Raw genomic sequence first — 27,605 nt, 5'->3', positions numbered from 1 at the left:
CTGCTGGAGCCCAGCAGGGTCAGTCGACCCCTGTCGACCTGAAAGTGTGATCACACAGCCTGTTTTATTGGCCGACAGCAGCAACATGATTGATGGCTAGGCATTGTTCGCGTCTCGTTTGGCCTGCTGTTTCTCTCTGCTGTAAAGGCAGTGATGGTTCCACGTTTTGATCTGTGCTTCCTCTGATCCTGTAATCTGCTTCCACTCCCCTGCATGGGAGCCTCTCCTCTATGTGTCTGCTTTCATCCTCCTGTGCGTGTATTCACACACTCAGCTCTGTCTGTGGGCATGTTGTGTTGAAGTACTTTTCAGAGATAAGACCCTCATTCTAGTGTGATAGGGTAGAGGATGTAGAGAATGAAAACACTGTGAATAGAAGCATCAATTCTTCCTCCCCTGCCCTCGCTTCCACTTTTTCATTTGTCCCAGCAGTTTTCTTATTTTGCTCTTGAAGTAATGTTGCAGAGGCAGCAAATCGCAGCGCACTTGCAAACTGTGAGGGAGTTTGTGTGTCTTAAGGCCGGGAATGACAGGGAGTGAATGTCACATGAACACTGGAGCACTCCATCACCCAGCAGCATCTCTGTCTTGGCAAACTGAGACAGGGAGAGAAAGAGGTGGATATAAAATACCATTGAAGGATGAATAGTACATCACCATGAGCTTTCCTAGACTGACTTGTCCACTGGTGAGTTACAGCCAAAAAGCAAGCAAAAACCCAAATCCCCACATCTGCTCTACAACTTGAAGCACTCATTGTACAGTTAATAAATCTGCCTTTGAAGCTTAAATACCCTCAAGTAAAACTGTTAATTTTAATGGTTCATTTAATTTCTCTCCCTAACAAATGTTTAGATTGTCCATCACCGTCCGTTGCCGTTCTAATGTCACAGTAGAGAAATGATTTTACTTATTTATTTTATGTATTGTTACACAGTATATGACAATTCACTTCATATTGAACCTTTAAACCAATTAAATATCAATGAAATGTGTTTGTATTTGGAAAAGATTGTTAATATTATTTAGATTTGGATTTATAGACATAATTCACACAGCTCCAGTAAAACTTTAATTATATCAAGCATATCAACTGTTTTGCTTTTGTTTCTTACTATGCCATACTTTTAATGAAAAGAGTGCCTCATATATATTCAGTCATTCATATTTATTGAACTTTAACTTTAACTTTAACTTTTTAATTCCTTCTTGCATGCCCATCCAATCTTAATGTTCTGTGTAATGTGCTGTAAATTGTAACATGTGTTGCTCTCACATTGAAGTTGTTTCCTGTTGCTGGAGGTTTGATCTCATCAGACTGTTTACTGTCTCCATAAGCACTCTTCTCTTCTCTTCTCTTCTCTTCTCTTCTCTTCTCTTCTCTTCTCTTCTCTTCTCTTCTCTTCTCTTCTCTTCTCTTCTCTTCTCTTCTCTTCTCTTCCCAAACTCTCAAGGACTCTTCACTGCACACTGAGCCATCGTAAACTAGCCACTCTCCCTTGTGTCTGTCCTACGCTGAACTCCGGATGCTCCTCTTTAGCTTATCATCCCTTTGTTGAATACACAGAGCATGCATACTTATCTCCAATAGTGCAAAACACAAACAACCCATAGCCCCTGTGTGCATGAGGGCACACTTTATTACAGCCTGTCAGAGGAAGCAGACACGAGACAGAACCAAATGCTGGAGTAACACTACCCAGACCTGAGGGGTCCTCCCTGCCTGGGTTTGGGTGTGTGTGCGTGGGTGCTGGCGTTACTCCAGACGCAGAGCAGAGATGGAACATGTTGATGCAAAAAGACACCTGAACAGAGGGCACATGAGGAACACAAAGGGCCTTCATGAGTAATAATCTTCCATCTGTACAGATAGACCAAAGAGCAGGATTCGAACATCAAGATAATTCACTGCAGCTTCAGTGGCGTGCGCACACAATCAACTTTTTCTTTGTTTGCCAGACAAAACCTGTCATGATTGCGCTTATCTGCAGGGTGCTGACATCCTCTGAAGGTAATTTTTGTTTATTTCCTAGGAAGTTTCCAAAACATGCTGCTTGTAAGTGTTTGTCGTCAGGATTGAGATGCTAAAGATAGCTTTTGGCTAATGAGTCTTTGAAATTCCTTGACGCATTTTCCGTGTCATCCACTGCCTGTGCTGTCGGTCTGTGTCTTGGACAGTTTTTCTCCTTGGATGCTGCACACAGACCCGCTCACCTTGCATTAATATCTCTGTATATTTGAGGATATAGTCAGTTTATTTTCAGTGCACCCAGAGGATCTCACCATGTTAGCTATCATAATCCCGCTGTTGTGTCTCTGAAAGAAGACCAGGGCTCAGAGCACTTTACCATCTCTGTGTATTTGTCTTGCTGTGGGCTATTTTGGTATTTCAAATACTTTACACATTGTAGTGTCATGATGAAGACTTCCTCCACTTCCTCCGGATTAAAGAAAACCTCCTATGTTTCCAGCCAGGGTAAAGGTCAGACACTGTATGGATTTGCTGAGGTGTTCTGAGGTCACCTCAGATCCGTCCTCATGTTTCTTTTGTCTGACGTCTGTTTTGATGGATGTAAGTTTAGCCCGAGTAAAAACCTGCAGTTCTGTGTGAGTGATCAGGAGAATGAGGTCCAGATTGTTGAACAGTCTGTCACACGTTCATTTATGTCTTCCTCGTGAAAGGTTTCTTATACTGAATAAATAATAGGCGTGGCAGGGGAAAGCTATGATTAAAATCTACCCCGTTTGTGATTTGTGTTGTGTTTTTGTAACCCCAGTTAGCTGAGGTGGGGCATACCTGCATTATTGCTGGAGTTAAAACCTTACCTCCTGCAGGCCAGCCATCAATCAGCACAGTGCCGGTTAGCATTGTGCTGGATTAGCGCACCTTTGACCCCCACCAGGTGTGTGCGACCTGTGTCAGCATCTCACATCTCGCCTGAGGTGTTGTGTTCCCCGATGTCTCCTTGCAACTCGACTACAGGTTCACTGTTCCACATGCTATCACCCTGAACCCAAAAAAAAGCCCAATAAGCTTTGATCCCACCCTGCGGCCCCTGGAAGTAAGTGGGGTCTAATCCCCAGAAAGCCTTAGCAAGACATAGAGGAATGCCTGGCACACAGCTCACCATTCACCCAGGGATTAGACCGAGAGGAGCTCAGCTTCACACTCCACTCACTCACCCCACTCACTACACGTGTGAGTTTGTGAAGTGTGTGTGTTCACTTGTACATGTACATGTATGCAAATTGCATACAGGGAGACAAAATAATCTCAAAACCTCAACATGACTTTGCTGACACTGTGAGAAAGCCAGGTCATATTTGGCTGAATGCTAATTAGCAGCATTTGCCAGTAATGAAAGTGGTGGGTGTATTTTAGTGAAAACTGCCTCCAAATGTTGTAACCTCATTGTTAAGATCACTTTAGTAAACTAACCCCCAACCCATACAGGCAGTCACCCATCTGTACATCATAACAAATAACCTTCAGATACCAATCTCGTAGTCTAATTCAGAGTCACTCATGTAGATGGAAGAATTTTATGAAATATTAACATGATATGTTCATACCATCACGACATTAGTGCACTAAAAGCTGATAAAGTCTAATGTTATTGAATTATAGCACAGCCCTGTTGTAAACAATGACAAAAGAGGCTGAAGGAATGAGGACATTGATGGAAATACTAAGCTAAGTTTCTGTTATGTCTGAGGTTTCTCTCTTTTTCATGACTCATGATATAACTCTCTGAATGAAATGATACAGTTTATAAACATCTGTATCCCAGAAACCAACAGCAACAGCTCACCATCCAGTTTGATCACACCAATACTGACACTCTACTGTACAGATTTTTTGAGACTCTATTGATCCTTGGAGGAGAAAGCTGAGAGCTAAAAAAAAGAACAAAAAAAAAAACGCTAACTGCTGGTTTTAGTTCAATTTCAATTTCTGCTGCAGCAGGATTACATTTGTCTACAAGAAATACAGAGTGCGGAGGCCCCATCTGTCAGCACACCGACAGGAGGGATGCAGTAGTATCAGGTGGATGACTGTGTTATTCAAACTCATGTCACAGATGCACAGTACCGTGGTCAGCCTCCATTGTGTGTGTGTGTGTGTGTGTGTGTGTGTTAACAGGTGCACACTTGAACAGAAATGTGTAATGATGTAGAGAGTGATGCTCAGATTTGGCATGGATTTGGTGGTGAAGACAATGAGGCAGCAGTGTATGTGCAGCAGCAGACTCATCAATCTTGCATTGAACCTGAGTGTGGAAGGAGTGATGTTGATCCTGGCTCTGTGCCACAGCTTTGAGAGCTTACCCATATGTGACTATTTGTATGTAATAGAGCATGAGTAGGTAGATTTAATCGCATGGAAAGGATGTGCATCTGATTTCAGTTTACTTTATGATTTCTTCCATCCTAACCTGGGAGTTGTCTCACCAACTGCTCCTTCATGTGGTTTTCTCAGATTTTGCTGTTGTTCTGCCCTCCAAGCAAAGCTTGTATTTGAGCGGTCTAAATCAGGAGATTTGAGAGCCTGCTGTTATATCAAGTCTACTTCTACAAGAATACACTGTATGTGAGTCAGCCAGGTCCACAACAAAGCACTTCTTCAAACATGCAGCAGGTCGTGCGCAGCACAGTCACAGCCGGCTGCCCTTTTATCAGCCAGACTTTCATGCATGAACATATTATATCTGCTGCCAGTGAACCTACAGTATCATGGCACTGAATACTCAAAGTGCAGATAAGGTAGAGGGTCTCTGTAGTGATACACTGCAAGGACACCAGAGGGTATGTTCAAAAACAAAAAAAGTTGTGTAGTTTGTTTGTTGGTTGTCTGACCACATCTGTGTTTGTTTCAGAGGGTGTGGGTGAAAATCTAGTTGTCAAGGAGAGATGCTGAGAGTGTGATGCACTGATTGTTCAATGGTTATAACTTATAATTTTTGGTGTTTTACTCAACTGTATACAAATAAGTGATGGAAGTATTTCTGTGAGGAATGAAAGAAAATAGCTCAAAAGCAAAGTCAATTTATTGGGATATTTTTGGGCCATTGTTTATATCCATGTTTGCTAGCGAGCAGTCCTTTTTTTCTTCTTCTTTCCCCCTCATTTAGGACACTGAGGCTGCAGAATTTGGTGGTATTTATAGCGCTGGAATATGATACGGTTACCTACACTGATATCTTTTTTTTTTCACCTTTGTTTCCAAGTCTCATTATTGCACCATCATTTAACATAACCCCAGTTCCTTCATTTCAACAACAGTTAAGAAAAAAACAATAAACAGGCCATTCTTGAAATAGTGACTGTCAAAGAGAGGAGTTTCTACTCGACAGTTTATGTTTCCACGGGCTGTTTATATTGGCAGTCAAGCATATTTACAGTGACGAGGGGAATATCTGATGGGAAGAGGTTGCTAATAAAATTTCTTCTCAGACTTTTCTGCCTCAATCCCATTTAAAGGTATGTGGTGAAACAGCAGTCTTCAGCTATTTTAGTATGTTACATCTAACATTTTTCACTCTGACAGCCCTCTAAACAGGGCTGAATACCTCTACAGTAAAGTGAGCCTAGCTTATGAAGGCAAAATGGAGATTAGGGTGTTATATGAGATGTCCCAAAGGAAACCAACAAATCAAATGATTTGTTATGGTGGAGGAAATGGACAATGCTCTGCAAGAGAAGCTGAATCATGGGGAAAATGGAAACAATAGTGAAGAAAGATTTGGCCTACTTCTTACCACACGTCTGCTGTTCTCAGTTCATTTATAGCCCTGCGGAGTGAGGCAGGTTTATGGTTTGCTATTGAAGCAGAATATCGTCCTAAAGGGAGCTGGAATAGCTACAGTCTGGCAATCATATCTTGGCTCTGGATGGATGAGTGCAGTCACTATCGCACAGTCATTGTGTTCAACTGGAGCTTTTTTGTTTGGTTGTCATGGATCCTGCTGCACGGTTGTCAGATGGGACTCGATTGTTTTTATTGTTTACATGGGTGGTTAAGGAAAAATATAGGTTATTGAAACCTTTTTTTTTTTCTTTACAAGGCGTAGCCTGATGTGTACTCACACACAGATCACACCACAGGAGGGAAATCACATTTGGCTGGTGCAGCAACAGGCCACCGAGCTGTAATAAGTGAGCGTTCAGACCAACCTTGGACAAATAAACTATGTGTTGGACTGGACGTGTCCTTCAAACACTGAGGGCAAAGGATTAACTCACCCAGCGATCAAGTGTGTGTAGCAGAGGACATGGGGCAGGATGTTTAGTTGAGGGTTTGTGGATTGGCCTGCGCTCTGCTTGGCAGCAGCTGTGGGCAGAGAGCTGGAGAGCTTGTCAACCTCTGTATGGTAATGAACAGGGTCAGAGTAAAGGGTCTGTTGGCCAGGAATTCGGCAGCATGTTTTTGGAGAGAGCAGCAGTGTGCAGACTCCTCTCCGCTGCTGCTCTCGTTGCATTTGGTCAGTTCTACATCTTTTTATTGTTTAGACTTTACAACATAATTTGGATGTTTTTGGTCGTGCAAAAACTTTATTTTCGTAACTTCTCATGTTCCATTTTATTACAGCTTTGGTCTTATTCAGTGCTGTGCAGAAATGCAGAACCTCTGCAAGTAAGGGATTACAAGTTGAAATTCAGCAATGACATTATAGTTGGTAACCTCAGTAGTGCTGCTACTGACTTTGACATGTTAGACATTGGCTTGTGACGGTCTCAAACAGTAGTTGAATAAAGGAGTGTATTCAGGGGAGAAATTTATATGGAACATTTTGGTGCAGCCAGCCTCTGCCAAAGAAGAAGTATAAAGTTGCTTTACCAACACTATTATTTATATGCTTTTGGCCGTCACCTCTTTGGGTAATATGATTCTCTACAAGTTAAAAGGAGAGATGTCTGAAGAAGATGACTATGTTGCAAAAGTAAAACTTATGATGCTTATGCAAACCTGTTTGGATTGGCAAAAACAAAGGGGAATGGTGAAATTATTCCCCAAAACTGCCCTTGATAAATATTAATCACCATTCTTGGCCCGGTTGTGACCGAGTAGTTTTTACTTCCAACTAATTTTGTTTACATGGTCTGAGAAAAGCTTGTTAACAAACTGTCTACACCCTTGTTGTCTGTCTTTTGCCCCTGTTGATTTTCATTGTAACAATGCCGCCCTGTTCCCAGACTTCCTCACTTTGATGAGCGCTATGATATCACAGTTGACAAGTAAGACTTTAATTGTAACGAACTGGAATTATCACTTAAAAGAAAACCGACTTTACATAATAACATTGGTGGGCTTTGCCTGTTTTCGTCACAAAGGCATATAAAGAAGTGTAAACTCTTAAACAGCTCAGTGAAGGATATTTAAAACTCGTGTGGTCAGCAGCAATTACTCTCAGAACGTACAGTTAATATATAATTGTGTGTGTGTGTGTAGGTTTAAATATGGCCCCTGTTGTTTTTAGAGCCATTGTTTTTTAGCCACTTGCGGCCGCACTTTGGCTGAAAAGAGTGGGGTTCAATTACTGCGGTGTGCCGGGAATGTTTTATAAGCAGAGGTCAAAGACAAGACGGACCCCTCCCTGCCACACTAAAGCAGCAACGGAGGAGTGTGTGGTTTTATATTCTAATCTACTCAGTCCTGGTCTGCAGCTTCACATCCTAGCCAGAAGCTTCCCTGTTTTTGCTTGTTTCCTAGGTAACCGCAGAGGAGACAGTTTGAGAGACGGCCGCACATCTCGGGATAATGTGCCAACCAAGTGTGTTGCCAAGGAAAAGTTTACAAAGCTTTTTATTTAGGTCAAGCGGGGTCATTAGGGGAGGACCCGGGTCTCATCGGGCCTCTTGTGTTATTGTGTCTCTCCTAATAAAAGTGAAAGTTGTGAGTGGGATCGTCAGCCTCTGCCTCATGGTTTTATTAGACATCTGCTGCTTTCAAGTGCAGGAAATGTTTAAAGACTGCCGGGTGAATGTGCAGTGCAGTCTGTCACGACCACATACTATCTCAATTCAGCACGCTGCAGCTTGACAGATGTGCCCACCACTAATTTTAGCCACTTTATAAAGACCTCAGCATTGTTTTCTCTCCTGGCACAGAGACAACTGGTTCCATTTGTCCATATTTTGAAGTTTTACTGATGTTTTTAAATGTTTTTGTAGTAACATCATTTGGACAGCAGCAAATTGGAGTTATTCCAGTTTCCTAACAATGCCACATTTTCTTTCTCTCTTTGGCACTTTCTGAACATAAACCGCCTCTCTTGCTGTTGTGGACATTCAGCTATTGTGTTGTGCACTGAGACAGCCACTTCGCTCCTAGACCTGAAACAAACAGTGGAGGTTGCTCTGCTCTGCTCTGCTCTGCTCTGCTCTGCTCTGCCCCGTAATTAGAGGTGAAGGTGTTGAGTGATTGTGAAACAAAGCTCAATTTTCCTGTCATTAGTATATGTGAATGCCTCGCAGGTATTCTCAGCCGGTCTGTGTCTCAGCCTCTTTGGGGCAGACATTTCTGGGTCTCTCATGATGAAACCTTCTGGAAAATAAAATAAGCAGGAAGCCTGACAGCAGGGAGGTTATGGAAGGTGAGTGCTGCATCCTGTGCAGAGAGGGTCTCTCCCACAGCTGTCTGTGCCCAGCGAGGCCAGTCTCCTGTCCCAGAATGCCAATGGGAGCACATGTCTGCAGGCCAGACAAACACCTCTGTCAGCATACTGCAGTCGCCCCACCAGTCAGACCATTCAGCCCAGCGCTGCTCTGTAATTACACACCACTGCCTGCTGGGCGGGAGGCGGGGAGGGGCAGATCATGCAGACCCTGTCACTGCCATCAGCACCACTACAGGCATGTGCTGGAAAATCAGAGAGTGAGGGAGAGATAGGAAGAGTGAGTGAGAGGGAAGGTGAGGTAAAGACAGCTCCGTCTGGGACAGAGAGGCGGGAGGAGAGGCGGGAGACCCTCCCCTTCCTGAGAAAGATTAGAGACTGTGTGTGTGAGCACATCTGGATGGGCTGGAAGAGCTGAAAGGACTGATGTGAGAATCGGCAGAACGAGTGCCAAAGTGAAAAAGATTAGTGAAGCAACACTGCTGGTTTACACACAACTGGCCTCTGCATCATTTATCTGTGTCTGTGTTACAACACACATTTTTAAAAAAAAACACTGGTTAACAACTGAAGGAGGCATCAGATCACAGACCTTGTTGTCAGTTTCAGATAGGCCCAAGCAACCCGAAATACAACTGTGCACTTCCCAAGTAGACGTCTGGTTTAAATTTTCTTCAAATAGAAGTCAGAGTAGAACAGATTTGCACAGCTTTATAGATTAGCACAGCTATTGCAGCTGTTCTACTGGACTTTACAAGTTTGCACTTGCACAGCAGACTGTTATTGTGAAGTTTTGCAATATTTTAAGCTTTAAGTACGTTTGAAGTCAATCAGAACAAACAGCAAGAATTTTGCATTGTTACATTTTCTCTGTGCCTGGGAAAATACAACTTTGAATCTTGAAACCTTTGTCTTGAAACCCAGTTATGGACAAATTCAATAATATAATATAAATTCAGAAATATGTACTTTTTGAGGTTAGTTAAACTAGTTATGCCACAAAGTAAAATCAGAAAGCTGAGAACATTCATGCCCAGAATAAGGGCTGGTATGTAATTTATTTTGAAGTACATAACAAAAACTAAAACCTATTAAAAGTAGAATAACTGACTTTAAAACTTCTACTAGTACATCAATCACCTCCTCTGGTGCAGTCAGCTGACCAAATATAATGAATCATTTTGACTCTTGGTAGTGACTGCTGGAGGTCTGTGTGGTGAGGGTGGTGTGGTGAGTTTATGCTGTGCCCTACACTGCCTTGCCTAAAGTGTCTGTGCTGATTGATGAGGTGAGATGTGTGTACATGAAGTGAAAACCTCTCTGACCCTTCGTACTCTCACCTCAGGGTCCTGGAGGCTATAGCATGGTTTCATTTGTAGCAGGTCTTTGCAACACCTCGCCGAGACTTGTAAAGCAGAGCAGATGTAGACTGGCTGCCTCGGTACACTTGTTTTCAACTTAAACACCGTGGAGGTGAGGATCCAGTCTCACTGAGTTTACCTTCTCCTCCGGGACCAATTATGTGACCAATCGTTACGGCAAAGCCGCACTGCCTTCTCACCTGTAATTACATTTGAACCTGTCCAGTGTGTGGCCTGCCCCACTCTTAGACTGAGGAGGGGAGGCAAAGTGGCAATTCCAAAGGAAGGAAATGATGAAGTGTGTCCCACCCTTTAAGTCTGTCACCTAATAAAAGAAACCTGTGACCCTGGGAAAGCACAGTAAACACCGGGGTTCAGACGCAGGTTCGAACCGTGCAGAGCGCCAAATACTGATGACCACACCCGTCAGCTGCTTGGGAGGTGGAAGCTGCGGATGAGCCTGCTTTAATACGCTTAAATACCGGCACGATCAGTTGATATGGGTCAACAGTGGGTGACAAGTGTCCAAAAACACTGACCCATCTTGCTTCACCTGCACCTGCTGATGCATACGTGCTTTGTTTCTCTTTCTCGCATCATAAATGCTTCACTGTTCTTTGCTACAGCCTCTCTCGAAAGTGATTTACTTTCCTGATTGAACTTTTATGAGCCTATTTGATGAGTGAATGATCATCACTTTGCTGTCTTGTCATCTGGAGGTCCAGGAAGCAACACCAGACTCACATCAACGTTTAGAAGTTTAGAAGAAAACTAAAGAAACTCTATGTTCTGAGTTGCCTCCGTGCTCAGCTTGGTTTCGTCTTATTTTGAGGAGTGCAATGTTCTCCGTGAGTGGACACGGCTTGTGTGTGTGTGTGTGTGTGTGTGTGTATGTGTGAAGGCAGCAGAAGCAGTCTTCAGTTTGACCGAGGCAGCGCGGAGACAGAGACAAACGCCTGCCCTGGTTGGCTGTCAGCACCTGGTCACTAATGATGCTGCAGCGCTGAGCTCAGCTAATTGACCAGACAGAGATGGATCAGGACCTTGCTCTCTGCTGTGTCTGCTCGCCGTGGTGTGTGCGTGTGTGTGTGTGTGTGTGTGTGTCTGTTTTCATGTTTGCGTTCACAGCTGTTGCCAGACCCTGTACTTTATTTCCCCACAGGAACATAAAACTTTCAGATACCACTGTTAGACTCAAGAATAGCCCAGATAAGCCTTTAGAGGCTGCCTAACACTATTTCTGCCTCTGCCCTGTCTTCACGTATTCCTCCACCTTCTCCTGGAGACCATACGACTGGACAGCAGACGTCTCTCTCTCATACCGTCATAAAGCTCCTTAAGGCCGACCTGTCTACAAGCTACTGAATCTTCCTGCAGAAGTTGAGGGCAAATAAACCCCAGTAGGTGATGAGCTCCAAGGATCAGGCAGTTAGTGCAACTGGGTGTGAGATGTGTGTTTAAAGGCTCTGGTTGGCAATGCTAACTGGGCTCTTAGCATGAGGGCTCTGGTTTATTTTCACAGGGAGAGTATCACTGAAGGAATGACCTTGGCCCATTAATAATACCTTTAGTGTCTGAGTGTGGGTCTGTGTGTGTACTTCACACACACACATACACACAAGAGCACATGCACACACACCTTCGTTTGTAGAGTGAGAGGTGCAGCTGCAGTCTAGGTCACTGTGCCCTTGGCTCTCACTCTGGTGTTACCAGCAGAGCTCCAAGTGTTTTTTAATGCCAGTAATAATAGTGTATTTGGAATAAAGCTGTCACTATAAGAACATACTAATTTAATGATAGTAGCAGCCAGGTTCTTGGTGTTTTGTGGAATCCAAGTTCAGTGTCAGGGTTCCCCTCCTCTGCACAGTTCACACTCAGTATAAATGTTGTTGGCTCACACGCACTGACTGAATTGTCGTGTCTCACTTTTGTTTCAAAGTTTTTGGAGTTTGTTTCAAGCAAAAACCCACTTCAATCCCGTGTGTTTTGTTTTTGGCAGAAATTGCAACCTCCCTATCAGTAAAATCTAATGCGAGTGGGGAAGTGAAATATGATGACAAGTGATAACTCCGTGCACATTTAAGGCACATTTATCACCATATGTGAACTTGCGGTTTGTCTCAGCTGCATCTGGACACTGTTTGGCTGCAAGATTCATTGTCTGAACAGACATCTAGCCTAGTGCTGATGCATTATACAATGAAATTTAATTTAAACAAGCTTATATCCATTACATTATGGTAAAGTTCTACTGACAAAACAATATTTTCTTTTCATTTCATGGTTGTTTACTCACTGTCAGTGAGTGATGTGAAGCAGAAGAAGGTGAGAGAGGCCCACCAGGCTTACTTTGTGGTCTGGCGGATCTATTGCCCAGATTTCGGCAAACGCTTTCATTGGTGTGTCTCACCATAGCTCCTAGCTACATGCTTACAAAACTCACATGGACTTTTTTTCATGGCTCCATAGTAAACTAGAAAATTATAGCCTGAAAAAGATTTGCTTTAGAGTCTTCTCACCACTGCCAGAGATTTAACGCCTTTTCCTGCCACAACAAAATACCTATATACAATGGACGTTCAGAAAGAGTCCTTTAAGCCTCCTTCATAACTGACCCAATAAACACACTCATTACGGAATAGGAAAAGATAACCTCCTCGCTGTGACCTTCATTTATATCGTTCTCCTTTTTTACTATGAGATTATTACAGCAAAAGCGGCAAAGATTATGCAAAGCATGCTGTTATCAAATGACTTAACTGTGTGTGTGTGTGTGTGTGTGTGTGTGTGTGTGTGTGTGTGTGTGTGTGTGAGTTGTGTGTGTGTGTGTGTGTGTGTGTGTGTGTGTGTGTGTGTGTGTGTGTGTGTGTGTGTGTGTGTGTGTGCAAAGCGAGAGGCAGAGCTGATGTCAGGACAGCCTCTGGCCCACTGAACTCTCTGCAGGGGTATTTCTCTAACGAAGAGCTCTGACTCAGTCACTGATTAGGGCCCAGTGCAACATGGGGGCAAAAGGTCAAATACATTCACACATTTCTTTGACCCCCCAGTGGGGCAATTAGCCCACTGAGAACAAAGAGTGGATACAATGAACCGTGTCCGTCGGGGGGGCATTCATTAACTGTGATGATGTTATTGTTGGCCAAAAGACCGACAGATCACACTCGAAGCATCCAAGCCATCCTCTGTCTTCAGGTCTTACTTTAGCACTCACACAGCACAGGCCTTGTAGTTAACGCACACTGTCACAGGAGGAAGCAGAAGAAAAGAGGACGATTTTAAATTTGTTGTTGCAAGACAGAGAGAGGGAGTGTGTAAGAGGTGTGTGTGTGGGAGATGGTTGTCCTTGTGCCAGAGCTGGCTTAATGCGTCATACAATAGCCCAAGTGTGGGTGAGGGGATCTTGGCACTTAAATGTTCTTTTCTCTTCGAGGGATAAGAGGTGCCGTTGGGATGGGGAGGGGCTATATTTCCCATCCAGAGCCCCTTTTGTAATTGAATGCAGCCATCCCTATGAGCTGAACTCTAGAGAATACGTCCCCGGCCTGTTTGTGTACATGCTCGCACACACACACACACACACATCTCTGTTTATCTCTGCAGTCTTCTCTGTGTGCACTGAAGTGTGGTACAGGCGAGTGAAGAGCACATCAAAGCGTGTGCGTGTTCTCCTCGCCTCTGTGCAAAGGTTTGTATTGTTACCGAAACGTGGAAGAGTTTTCCACGATCTAGAGCACATGCCATAACATTTCAGTCTCAGGTCTTACATGGTTTAAATCTATCTACACTTGTAATCCTCTGAGAAATACCCAGAACCTAAAACAGTGAAATCATGAGCACAGGGGGTTGAAGAGGGGGAATTATTGGAGCAGTCTCAATTTACCCTAAACCATGTGTGCTGTGTACTTTTCATACTCCTCCTTTGCCCTCTCTCTCCCTCCTCTTTGGGTAATCACTCAACCCGTTATGCTTTCCTGTCTTAAGTTCCCAAACGTTTATTTTTCTTCGTGACAATAAGTTCTCCGTTTTCCTTCTCTGGGTCTGCAATGAATAGAGACAGATCATGACATGTGATGTTACAAGGAGTGAAGCTGTTTAAGAGGAATACATTTCTCCTGCTCCAACTCCAGTGCTGCAGGTGCTATTTCATGACTTGTGTTAGCACAGCGCTTTGGCGTCAACCGCGGCGGCTTCTGGCCACCGAATGGAAAGACGTGCGTCCCGGTGGCTAATGAGGTGCTGAACCCGGCCTCTTGTTTGTATCAGGAGCACCTGGGCCAAGCAGAGCCAGGCCAGGCCAGACAAAGAAGTCAGTCTAGCATTTCCACCGAGGTCTGCCCATTCAAAACATCCACAATCCAGGGAAACAAACTCCCACACTTCATAAAGTGAATACGAGACATAATGTGAGCCGAGACTGCCCATTCTCTCTGCACAAGAAAACTATTGTTTGTCTTTTACATGCTCTCTCTGGCAGTGGCAGGGCTTGCAATTTAATTCTCCATAAAGAAACGAAAGCAAAAGGGAAGAAACTTGGCAAAGATGCAGCGTCCACAATGTTTGTTTCTTGGAAGTGTAAGAGAAGCATAAGTCGAAGCTGGTTTGTCTTTATGGCTAAATACTATCTCACCTGGAGGATAGCTACCCACTGACAGAACTAGCAGGGACCTGATTTCTGGTGAAACATCTTCAAAGAATCCACAGCACAGTCTGTCTCACCTCCCTATGACTGAAGCAACGACACTAGACATTTAGATTTAGTGGTTTTCCTGTTGTGTGTCCAGATCAAGACAACTTGTCGGTCTTCCTAGAATGCTTCAGATGATTATTTATATCACCTCAACTCTTCCATAAATAAACATACATTTCTCATGTGTTGATATACTACTAGCCCCAGCTGCAACTAGAAATTATTTTCATTGTCAGTTTATCTACAGATAAGTCTTCTTGGTTCATCAATCATTTGTCTTGTTGATAAATTGTCTGAAACAGAGTGGCTGTCTTCAGGTGCCTTGTTTTCTCTGACCAACAGTCTGGAGGATTTCATTAATGTAAAAAGAAAAGAGCAGGAAATCCCTTACATTTGAGAGGGCGAAACCAGAGAATCTTTGGCTTGTGTATGAAGAATGATTTGATTCCTGCTCTAAATCTTTCAGCTTTGATGTCAGCGGCATGCTGCAAAAACACTTAAACTGATGGTGGACAAATAGTTATTTGGCCATCAAATAACTGAACAGTTCTGGGTGGGGGATTACGTATGAGTGGAGAAAGGCGTTTAAATCTAAAGATTGTGTTTTTCAAGGTTCCAATCCAAGACACAGAAATGACGTGTTTTCTGTCTTTTTATTTTCTGTTACAGAATCAGGAAACCAGCTCGTGGCTCAGGAGGCAGTAAGGAAACCGTCTACGCTACGGCGGCCGCCTGCACGCACAGGAGAGTCAGTCCCAAGTGAGAACATACCGTGTGCTTTGACTGTCCAACACAGCGCAACACAATGACAGAGGTGTAGCCTACTACGTGTTGAAGTGTCTGATTCCTGAAGGCAATTAAACCAATTTTGTGTTTTTGTGTCAGGCTGTTTCAACTGCAGTCGGATCACGGTTTTGAGCGACAGGCTGAACTCATTGGAGGCGAAGGTAAAAGCTAATGTCTGATGTCATTCATTCAGCCACAGCCAGGGCTCCATTAAACAAGGATATTTTTTTAACTACCCACACTTGTTTTATGTCTTCCTCCACCAGGTCCAATTACTCACTGCCCCGGCCTCCATGTCGCATCGCCACCTTCAGGGTAAAGGAGGAACTGCCCCAGACGCCTCGTTACTGATGGGGGCTGTGCCCGCTCAGGGAGCTCCTGGTGAGCAGGGACCTGCAGGTAGGTACACCACACTGCCTTGGATGGATACATTTTAAGTAAAAAAACAAACATCTGCATATTTCCATGAAGGGGAGTCCAGGGTTTTGTGTTCTGGTAATTGAGTCAGAAATCACTGCTTGCAGCTTTTCTTCATGAGCAGCAACTCTTTATCTGCCCCTCTACCTGCTCACCTCTGCTCATATCCTTTTCCTCCCTCTGCACACACTAATTTCCTTTACCAAAAGTGAGAGCTCAGTTGTCTGTGCTGTGCCTGCCCACACTTTGGCTGTGTGGAAAGCAAACACTTCAGAGCATGAAAGTCCTCTTCTTCCCTGGCGTGAAGCCCAGCACTGGCTGTAGCTAAAAACACAGAGTTAATCAGCGCTGCTCCACTTTGAGAAGAGTCTACCATCAAATCAAAATATTGCCAATTTGTGAAGACATTTTCTGTGATTATATAATCCTGACTCTATGTACCTACAGTAACTCTGAAAACTCAGAGGGGAAGCAGTTTATGAGAGTGTCCAAACTCATTTACTGCCCCTTATATTAAAAAAACACACACACAAACATACAGTAAGTTACTCTATAATGAGACTAATAACTGACAGCTATAGAGTTGCACAACAATCATCTTTGCATCTGTAAAATGTGCAGCACTGAATTTGTGACAGAGAGCAGATGTGTGGATATTCTATTGTGAGAGTTTTTGCAGACACACTATAGTGAATAAGATTCAGACTTAGTGTTTCAACACACTAAGTACATAAAATAGCGGAAGGTAAACGTAGTGTGTCATACACAATAGGAAATATTCAGATGCAGTGTATGTGTTGCAAGAGTTTGTGGTGCTTTTTTCTGTCTGTTCAGTGTAGTTTTTACGTTACCACTGGATGGTCCCAAAATCTGAATAACAACTTCCATTTTTAAATAATAACTTCACTGAGGACATTCATTCTACCCAGAGGATAAACCCTTTGCGTTTTGAGCACTCTTTCCTCTAGTGCTATCTTCAGCATAAGATAAAGGACAACATAAGCAAATGGTCAAATTACAATTAAATTTTGATTTTTTTATTCATTTTTTTATTCATGATTTTAAAGAAATAAAACCTTTGGATTTTAATGGTTCCATTACCTTTCTTTTAGCACCACTATGATAGTGGTAAGTTTTGTTGTGCTGTTTGTTCTGATGCTTTACTCTTGTAAGTCCTTTATAAATAAGGCTACTCCACCAATTTTACTCTGTGATTAATCTAATTTTTAAAAAATGACCATATACATTTTCTCTTTTCTTCCTCATGCTGATTTTTCATTTTCAGTGTCTGCATTACCCAAAATGCAACTTGATTGTCGACAGTTCAATTGGAGGGTTAGGGTTTGGATGTGTTATGCTCGTAGAAATTAGGAAGAAATAAGGAGCATGCTCCCCTCATATTTTTCATTTTCAAACTTTCACCTGACCCAAGTGACATCACTTGAAGCAGTTGATTAAGGTTCATAGAGTTTGCTCTTCAGCTACAAAAGTTTTATACACATACAATTTTTCACGCATGTAGTGGTCGTCTCCAAAAACTACAAACAGAATTTATTTCAAAAAATTGGTGGAGTTTTCCCTAAGCTTTGAGAGCCGTCCTAACATCTCTGCAGCCACAGCTCTGTGTGGAACTCATCACCGAGGTCTAATTAAGGCACGTCACAAGTGAAATCATTCAACCAGATGTCATTGTCTGAAATCTGTTGGCTGAGTCAAAGTTAATTATTAATTAACAGAACAGAAATTTAAATCAGCCCTGATAAACATGGTAATGACAAATCTTTGAACTCTTTTACTTGGACAGAATTCAGAGTTACACCTCATCCCTCAGTGGGTTTCTTCTACATGTGGTTTCAGCCCAGATTTTGTCCACAGAGCTACATCTCTCAATGAAGCCATCTCTCTGCTTTCATTACAGGTCCTCAGGGTGAAAAGGGGAGAGATGGGCTTCCTGGCAGAGATGGTAAATTGTAATCATAGTTGCCTTTCACTCAGTGTAAAACCATTTAAGATGTAAACCAGTTAAGGCTTCATGATTACTCATGACTGTTTCCTCCTCTTAGGGAAGGCAGGGTCTCGGGGGCTGCCAGGTCCCAGTGGGCCTCGGGGAGAGGGCGGTCCAAGGGGCCCATCTGGAACCCCTGGATTGAGGGGATCCCTAGGACCAGCAGGTAAGAGAGGACTAAAACTACACATGCAAACACTTGTGAGCAAAGAGAGAGAGACTATTATCTATTTCTGAGCAGATGTGTCAACAAGCATGTCTTTTTGTGAGAGTGATGGAGGGTGTTTCAAGGCAGTCATGTACTTGCCTATCCACTTAGAACAAGACATAATAAATGCAATACTGTTGACCAAACATTTGTGGAAACAACAGTGGAAAAACTCTTCCTCAGAAGCCTGACCAGTGATGTCCTCCCCAAGAGTGTTTGTCTTTCTCTTAAAAAAAACTCAGTCAACCCACAGACCCTCCAGCGGTAAACGTCGGACGCCTGAGGCCAGCTGGTAACTTAATAGACTTTGGGCATTTTGTTGGTTGGCTTTTAAAATCATATGTTTCTAAAAGCGGTATATGAGTGGGCAGCAAAAGCATTTGTTTTCAGACTACATTTAAACTCACCAGCATGTGCTGCTGCTCACGGCCACCAGCCAAAACAGAAACAGAGGCATACATCTGTTCTATGTATTCAGAGTTTGCTGCTTATGTACAAATAATAAATGACCTGATGGAAAAAAGTAAATCCATGGGGCAGCTTGAATGATAATAAAGTAAATGGCGGTGTAAGTTTGTCACAACATCTGCTCTTGCTATAGGCTGTTATTTCTATACCCTGGATCATGAAGGGAGTGCCTCTGCTCTCAGGCTAACATCTGACCCCTACTCTGTGCCTGCTGCTGGGTAAAGATGAGATTTAGAGCAAATGTTAAACTGGAAACCCACTTTCTGAGACGCGCCACGTGACTTCAATCTGAAATGAACATGAGCTATACATACACAAATCCCAGGTCCTTATGATTTCCATATGCTCGTGGTGTTTTTGTTTTTTCTATCTCCATTACTACATGAGTACCCAAAGCCAGTGCTGTGTCTTGCATCCAAAGCCATGTTTTCCTCATTGAGCTGATTTTTTAATTTTAAAGAGAAAGATAAACACAGCTTTGGAAAGTGTCCAGTATCGGGCAAAAATGTAGATAAATATGTTTTTGAGCCAGGAGTTATGGGAAGGAGCGGTAAAATGAACTTGTGATGTTGGGAGGACTGACACTATGTACGTTGTGACGAGTCCTGATAAGTTACAGAAGAGTTGTATTACGGACTGTGACAAATATTTTGACGGCGCATCTCATAACTGCCCTTGGGAACCATTATTTTGAGGAAAATAAAGAAAACTGTTTTCCCAAATATGTCACATAGAGTCTAATGACCCACTTTGACTGGCCATTTGAGCCACTGTGTCACAGACTGTGGCTTACAGTCTCTCTGAGGCAGACATAACACAGCCGGTCATGCTGCAGTGTTTGCTAAAGGCTAAGTTAAAACAGCCCGCAGAGGTGTCAAATCAGAGCTGTAACAACATTACCTTACAAGGCAGTAATTAGGAGACTGTCACTGTCAGTTGCATCCATACATAAACAGAAAGGTGGTGAGTGTGGGTGTGTAAGAGGGCAAAAGGTGGCGTTTAGAGGGCAACATTACCTCAGGAGGGTCCAAACAATGAGGTCAGGTGTAGCTGTGCTGGTGAATTTTTTTCCCACCTTTAAAAAATGGCTGGGGGAGGTGGAGGAACAGTATTACTGAGCAGCCCACACAGACTGCCTATGGGCTGTCACTGGTTCCCACACATGTACAAAAGCTTGTGGTGAAGATTTAATTCATATGAACCAGTGCCAGTAAAACTTTGCAAGGTTTAATGATGTTTATTCGAGTTTTCCTGTGTTCCTGATTAGGTTCCCAGCACGCGCCTTTTTAAAGACTGTCTTCCTCTTAATTACAGAGAAAACACATGTGCACATATGCAGGGACACACCTGCCAGACACAATTATGATGTATCATCCAACACTTTATCTAATCTATTTCCTCTCTGGTCTTTGTCAGTGTTAATACTCCTATCATCTCATGACCCACAGCCATTTATCACCACCAGTCAACCACTGTGCTTTTCTTCTCCGAAAGATACTTCAGTATCACATTTGTCTTTGACAGAACTCTGCAGTGGCTACATTGTGTCTATCAGCACAGTAATGTTTCTGTCATCCCTCCTCTCAGGCCCCCGTGGTCCACCAGGACTCCCAGGAGAGAGGGGTCTGCCCGGCCCGCCTGGGCCCCCGGGGCCTCCAGCACCAGCCAGTGCCCACATCCCAGAACCAGACCACAGTAAGACACTGGACCACTAACAGGCTTCACACAGTCACACATTCACAGAGTTTAAAGCTGAAAGTTACAGTTAAAAGTAAGAGACATTATCAGTCCATACATTCTTCCTCCCGATCAAAAACTGGCTTTTAATTTACTCACAACACAAACTGCTGTGACTATGGTCAGAGATGTGGGTTTGTTATATGAGTAACCTCAAGCCGAGACGAGGAGCGAACTACAGAAGCCTGGTAAGCTCACTTCTCTCAAACTCCACATCCCCAGCTTTTTTTCATTTTCATACAATGAGTCGTCAGACCAAACCAACTCAGACTTCAGTGGATGAAGTGAAAGTCTTCATAGATATTTTAGTATTCCCTAAGACCTTTAAGCAGTCTTTGATAAGATATGTAAAATCGGTGCACTCCTCTTTTATTTGCAATGTTTAATTTTTTGTCATTCCATATTCCATATGTCATTTTTTTCCTTCTGTGGCTTTGTGAAAACTGGATGACCTCTGTGGCGCAGCTTATGAATTCTCACACTTTGTCTTTATGGATCTGGACCTGTCCCAAAGGTCAAAAATCCAGATGGAGAGTATTTCCATGTCAGACAACCACTTCACCACCTCCGCCATGCATGTAGCAGTTTCTTCCTGGGCCAGAACAGACATTGTGACCCCATGCTCTAAACAAAATCCGTTTACCACAAAGCCAACACGAGTAGATGTACACAAAATCAATCAAAGCCTTTGTTCTCGGGCAGAATGACGCGGGTTTACACTAGACACTTCAGACTGCTGATATTCATGCATCTTTAGCAGCCCTACCAACATGTTCTCTCTTGCTGCGTGAGAGCTCTCGCTAGTTTGAGGGAATAATGCTAAACAAAAGAATCGAGGAGAATTAGAAACAGACAGGATGGCGGTAATCCTTTAACTGCTACTTGCTCCGTGTTGTCTACCAGCCAAGTAGAACAGAATCAAAGAGTATTAAATGGGGGCAGAGACGGCCTGAGATTGACGCAGACTTCACATGCTGGGATGAGAACCTGTCCGCCACTGATGTCACTCAACAACTTCCAGATGTAGGCCCGCTGAGACAGCTGAAAGGGAGAGTGAGAGACAGATGGGGGCCTGCACTGGCTCATTCAAGGTCAACGCATCGGTGGCTTTTATATGTGGATTCAGTGGTAAAACAAAGTATGCAGCACACAGGTTTGTAAGCTTTGGGTTCCTGTGTGGAGAAAGCTGTGGCTACATTGAGGTTGGCATGATGATTTCCGAGACTGTGTGAGCCATTTCTTTCACATCAAAGTAACAGCAGGGAGCATACGCGGTCGGAGAGAGGGGAGGGGGTGGTGGCGGAGGAGGGTCCTGTGTCGAGCTTCCTTTGGAAAACACTGGATTATTTGGCTTTTACGTCTGCATCAGGAGGTTGGAATTCCCTTTCCGAAGAACAGGAGAGGGTCCCTCGACCGGCAGCAGCCAGATCTGTAAGCAGTGAAGAGGAGGACTGTTGAGTTGTTTAAAAAGCGTGATTGCAGTGTTTCTGAGTGCCCCCCCCCCCCCCCACATGTTTTCACGTCACATTAAGCCACAGATCACATCGTGTACTTAGCAGGGAATAAAGACAGTGTGTAGAAATAAACACAGACACGGAGAGAGTGGCCCAGGTTTGGATGTCACCTCTGGACCGATCTGTTAGTGGTGTGCTGCGTTCTGGCAGCTGGAGGATGTTTCTGGCTATCATCCTCTCCGTCTGCTCCCCCTCCTCCTCCTCCTCCTCCCTCTGTATCTCCTGAAGTCTCATGCTGTGATTAGATCTGTGTTTCCTGTCAGTATAAAATGACCCAATGACCTCACACTTCCTTTATGGCTCACACATTCACCACCCTCTTCCTCTTGTCATTTCTCCGCAGACTTGTGAAGTTGTGTTGATACACACTGGATATGAAGCGTTACCTTGGCTCTATGCAACATCACGTTCTATATGTTATATGTCTAAAATGTGTTATTCTGATCCACTGCGGACATTGGTTTTGAATACATTTTAGTGTAGTTTACTTCACTGCCAAAGTCATTAGTTTGAGTATTTGTTGGAAGATAGTGCCCTCTAGAGGACGAGCTAAGTCTAATAAGTGAAAGAAGCATATACCCCGACTTTAGTTTCTCAGGCAGCATCAGCAAAGCGAAGGTTATGACATGAGCAGGCTCTGGATGGAAAGAAGTCATCTTCAGTTGTTCATATTTTATTATAAATATGTTTCTTCTTGTTTGCTTATTGGGTTAGGCACTTTCTCTTTGACAACATACAAATCAACAAGAAGTGACTAACACGAGAATACAAATCTTGTACAGTATTTGAAAGTTTGTTTGGAGAATGAGGATTTTCATGTCACTGAAGCAGCACCATTGATAATTATCACAGAATTACTAGAAATTCTGTCCTTTTGTAAAAAAGAAAGAAAAAAAAGACATGCTTCTCCATCCCATCAAACATGCATTTTGTTTTAACCCCAGCCCGTGGAAAAGACCTCTTTTACACCAACACTTTCCATGACTCACGGGGGGCGCCTGTTCCAGGACCTCAGGGTCCTCCTGGGCCGGTCGGTGAGTGTTTATCAGTCTTTTTATTGTGTTTGTCCCTTCCTGCACACAGGATGTTTGTGTTGTGTCTGACAAACCTTTCTTCATAGACTCAAAGATTCAATCAATCAATCAATCAATCAATCAATCAATCAATCAATCAATCAATCAATCAATCAATCAATCAATCAATCAATCAATTTGTTTATTTCGGGCATGTCAATTTAAATCATCATCATCACACTTCATCTTAGTTCAAATAATACAATACACATGGCCGAAAGGGAAAGCGGGAGAAGCAAAAGCTTATCTAGTCCCGCCCCCATTACCCACAGAATAAAAAATCTTTATCATAATCTTTTCTTTTCTTTTTGCTTTTTTTATTTTTTATTACATTTTGATATAACATTATTTTACTTATGACATTATGCATATCATAATCTTTTCTTTTCTTTTTGCTTTTTTACATTTTGATATAACATTCTTTTACTTATGACATTTTGACATAACATGTTAGCAGTAGGTAGTATACAGAGCTGAAGTTTAGCTCTAGACAGTACATACAGATTACGTGTGTGTTTGCACATGTGTCCATATTTGTCCGTCATGAGTGAACAACAGTCTCATCTTGTAGCTTGGCATGTCACAAAGTCACAGAATGGTCCAATCGACAGAGAGCAAAGTCCAGTGTACTTATTATTTGTTATATATAATGAAAATGCTTTCGCACACATAATACATTATACTCAGTGTAGCTTTGTTTGTCTACTCTATACTGTTTTTCCAGTTCTCTTTTCCATTCAACTTTCCTAATCTGATGTTTTTTGGTCTCTAATTGAATAGAAGCTAAACCTAGAGCTTTAAAGCTCTAGGTTTAGTTTTTGTCATTTTGTACACAAATGTGCTTATTCTTTACCAGAGCTGAATGTCCAGCTCCACCTCCTCACAGCAGGTGAAGACCCTATGATGAAGACACATTGTGCTACCAACAACCTTTTTATCTCTTTTGCAGGTCCACCAGGTCCAAAGGGCCCAGTTGGACCACCTGGCCCAGCAGGAAGTAATGTAAGTTTGCTCACAGCACAGTGGTGCATAGAAGTTACTTTCTGAGTTTAGCACAGTCAGATTTGTGGCCTTACAAATTTAATATTTTGAATTTCCTCCCCAACTCAATGCAGGGAAAACCTGGATCTCCTGGCACACAGGGCCCTGTGGGGCCAAAGGGAGAGCGTGGGGAGAGAGTGAGTACATCAGTATTCAGTAGGTTTTCTTAATTTTACTGTACATCCTTAAACAAAACTCTTTGAGACATACCTTTGGTTTTCCAGGGTCCACTTGGTTACCCAGGAGAGAGGGGCTTCAGAGGGGAACCGGTAAGACTCCTTCACCCAGCTGCCTTAAAGAATATGGCCTGAGTAAACGAATGTGTGGGGGGAAACATCAACACATGTCATAGCTAGTTATATTTCTGTAAACTACACTATCCAGCGGCACTGACTAGTGACAACACAGTCTCGGAGAGAATGAGCTCTTTCTGTTGAGCTAAACTGCTGCACTGTGCTCAATGAAGTTTTACTCATTTTGTTAATATCTTTTCACAGGGAACACCAGGTCCAAAGGGAGAGCCAGGAGAGAAGGGTTTGCCGGTAAGAACGTACTTGGTGGTAATTCACAATTGACATGGAGATGCAGGGTCTGGACAAAAAGTTCATGAAAATGTTTTAAGATTTCTTTGTTGAGCATTAAATGTTCTTTCTGTGCGTGTCTAACCCTTACTTTTCTTTTACCTCTTCCTCATTTTACAAGAGCAATCTAAATGTAAGATATTTTTTATTTATGTTATCATTTGTTCACTTTGCAATGTAATTAATTTATTCAGTGACCGAAATGAAGTCTAACCATGACCTACATCTCAGATTATGGTTTCTCTCCAGTCCATGCTTTTCTACCTGTTGATAGTAGTCATAGTATCTGTTATACATTGTTTTCTGTGTTTGAGTGTATTATGGTTTTAGCTGTTAATCTGTCTGATTTTGTTTGTGTGAAATCTTTCAGCGTTAATGTGTTTTTGTTTTTGTCGGTCCTTGGGGTGTGCTCTGGACTGCTGTCCCCTGTCACGACACTGTCCTTTTGACCCTAAAGCTGTCTGACTCCCTCTGCAAGCTACTGTCCCCATGGCTACCTTTCACAGTCACCTTTTCAGCATCTGATTTTGGCATATACATATGAATATACAAAATACAAACGATCAACCCTGTAACAACACCATGCACCAGTTCTGGTACTGAAAGAATGTATAATTAGTAAAATCTTTTTTGCTAAATTTATAATCATCAAATCATTTCAAAATATTTCAAAGAACCACAGAGAAAATGAGTGAAATGTATATGCCAAATCACTCCATATGTGTCAGTGGTGGGTCCTGTTGGGCTTAGAGGTGTTGTGCTCTGATGTGAGTGGAGTGGATACAGCTATCCTCTTTTATTCCACTTTGCAACCTTGCATGATTTCATCTTTAGGTGCTGCACCACACAAACTTTCTTTTCTGGATGTGAAAATCAACTTCAAATTGAGTCTAATGAATAAATTAACATGGTGCTGTTGAAATAGAAATAAGGCAAAGTAGCTCTAAATTCTACAAAGGGGATGGCATTTCTTTTAGCAGTGTTGTTGTAGGTTTTTGGTAATAAACTCATCATGGTGTGAGATGAAAAGTAGGAGGGTTACTGGCAAGGGACTGTTCACGAAATCTACATCATGGAGAGACTGACATTTGCTCTAAAATTGGATGAAATTTAAGAGTTGGTGGTCCAAGTGGATCAGATATATAAGATCACAGAGACCTGAACTGCTTAAAGTACCTCTATTGCATGGCTTGAAGTACCAGTCTATTAATCTTGATTGAAAAATGAGTAAATGTGACTTCTTTTGTTCAAATGTTCTTATTTAAAACATTGTAAAATGAAAGGGAGAGTAATAGCTTGGAGAATATGTTAACACAATTGTCCAAATACATGTTTTTGTTTTGCTCTGTATGAGTGTAACGGTACAGAAATGACTTTGTATGTTTCTCCCTGATAAAAAAAAAAAGAAAAGTAGGAGGGTCACAGTATTACAATTCATCCTGAGGTGAAAATGATCAGGATGAGATGTTTCAGTCTGAACCAAAGTGATGCATGAACAACCAACTGACATGGTCATCCCCTAAAGCCTAAAATTAAAATATAATCAGCAATGTATGACTCAGTGAAACTTTGCCTTTTTTCTCAAGACATGAAGTATGTTCTCAGTTTGTTTTACTAATCCCAGCACTTTGTAGTGTGAATCATTCACCCGGGCACCAAAAGCTTCAACTGTCGTCTGCATGGCATATCTTGTTATGATGATGCTTTCAGCTGTCTCTGTCTGCTTTACTTCATTTGTTCTACTATTTTGTCTTTGTTTTTCAAGGTGTGATTTATGTAGTCAGGACAATGACAAAGCAGATTTCAGATTTCACTGTAAATCTATACTCTACTTCTTATTCTGTCAGATTAGGTTGGATATCTTTTGTTACCACAGCGTGAAGAATGAACTCTGTGGTGCTGAAAATATTTGCCTGGCTTAACTGCTACCCAGCAAAAAGGAATGCAGACGGCATGATTAAATCTAGAGAGTGTTAATTCAGCTGTGTTATGTCACCGTCGTGAGGCTGGTCTGTAATGTCGTGCATGCTGATGCAGATGCTGCCCAGCCCAGCATGGCAGAGACTGACTTCATACAGCAGCATGGCCAGAGAATGAGGGAGATACAGAGAAAAACAGGGACCAGATGATGTCTGAGAGTGCTGGGCAGATATGTGGACTGTTTTAACCTTCTAACTGCTGAACCGTATTGAGAGAAATGACTTGCATCTTGGCGAGCAGTTCTTTGGCTTGTGCTCCTTACCTTGACGGCTGTATCTATCTTCACAGGGGGACGGCATACATCAGATCAGAGAGGCGCTGAAGATCTTAGCCGAGAGGGTTTTAATCCTTGAGACTATGATCGGTATTCATGGTGAGTAGGAGGCCTGAGGCAGGGTCAGCTTTAGGCAGGGGTCAAAGGTGAGGGGGGGAGGGACGCAAACTCCCACTGTACCTCACAGCGGAGACAGGGACTGGGAACAGTCGCGAGCAGCCCCAGGACTCGGGCTGGTGTTTCCACCCCCCTCACACAGTCCCCCCCCTCCCCCCCTGTCACTGCTCTCTGATAGGACCTTAGCTTGCAGATGTTCCACGACTTGCAGGCAGACCTTGAGCTTCTGGCTCGCAGGGTGACACTGCTGGAGGCTATCATCTGGCCAGGTAATGCTGAGACACCCCCACCCACAGCTCTGCCGGCCCTCACTGACCAATTTTGACGAGATCTAGAAAATGTTGAAATATAGGGATAACATTTCTGATTACCTCTTGTTACAGAAATGTTGAATGTTGATCAAGTTATTGTAAAGTAATTGTCTTTTAGAAACATAATCTTATGTGTGACTGTTTTTTTCTTTTTGTTGTGATGATGGCAATGTAGACAACTTAAATATTTTACCAATCAGCTTCTTACTAAGAGAGGTGTGGTCCTACATGAACAGCCCTTGTGCCAAAGTTTGAAGATTTAATCTATTTCCATGTTTGTGCATTTTTCTGTGCTCTTCTCATGAGTTAAAAGTGGATGGGGCTCATATGATGATATGAGATACCTCTGATCAAACCAAATTAGGATTTCATATCAAAATCAGATGACTCATCTGGTTTCTGAAATCACCAGCACAATTAATCAAATCTG

The 27,605-nt window shown here is 42.8% G+C and overlaps 1 protein-coding gene across 3 annotated transcripts in view; it reads left to right on the top strand.

The window, feature by feature from the left end:
* Positions 1-27,605, top strand: part of emid1 (EMI domain containing 1) — a 52,459-nt gene that overhangs the window by 22,866 nt on the left and 1,988 nt on the right. Inside the window, exons 4-16 of one of the 3 annotated variants that reach the window (XM_085786820.1) lie at positions 15,333-15,422; positions 15,549-15,610; positions 15,716-15,848; positions 17,785-17,829; positions 17,930-18,037; positions 20,135-20,242; positions 22,743-22,832; positions 23,821-23,873; positions 23,987-24,049; positions 24,137-24,181; positions 24,410-24,454; positions 24,615-24,626; positions 26,762-26,846. In XM_085786820.1, coding sequence (XP_085642946.1) covers positions 15,333-15,422; positions 15,549-15,610; positions 15,716-15,848; positions 17,785-17,829; positions 17,930-18,037; positions 20,135-20,242; positions 22,743-22,832; positions 23,821-23,873; positions 23,987-24,049; positions 24,137-24,181; positions 24,410-24,454; positions 24,615-24,626; positions 26,762-26,846 — 939 coding nt within the window. Of the gene's footprint in view, positions 1-15,332; positions 15,423-15,548; positions 15,611-15,715; positions 15,849-17,784; positions 17,830-17,929; positions 18,038-20,134; positions 20,243-22,742; positions 22,833-23,820; positions 23,874-23,986; positions 24,050-24,136; positions 24,182-24,409; positions 24,455-24,614; positions 24,627-26,761; positions 26,847-27,042; positions 27,134-27,605 lie in introns of all 3 variants that reach the window. The other 2 variants (XM_085786818.1, XM_085786819.1) reach the window with 2 other exon arrangements.

The sequence above is a fragment of the Trachurus japonicus genome, chromosome 9 (genome assembly GCF_045865225.1).
Source record: "Trachurus japonicus isolate A0001 chromosome 9, Traja_1.0".
NCBI lineage: Eukaryota > Metazoa > Chordata > Actinopteri > Carangiformes > Carangidae > Trachurus > Trachurus japonicus.
This window is presented reverse-complemented; position numbering and strand designations above follow the sequence as displayed.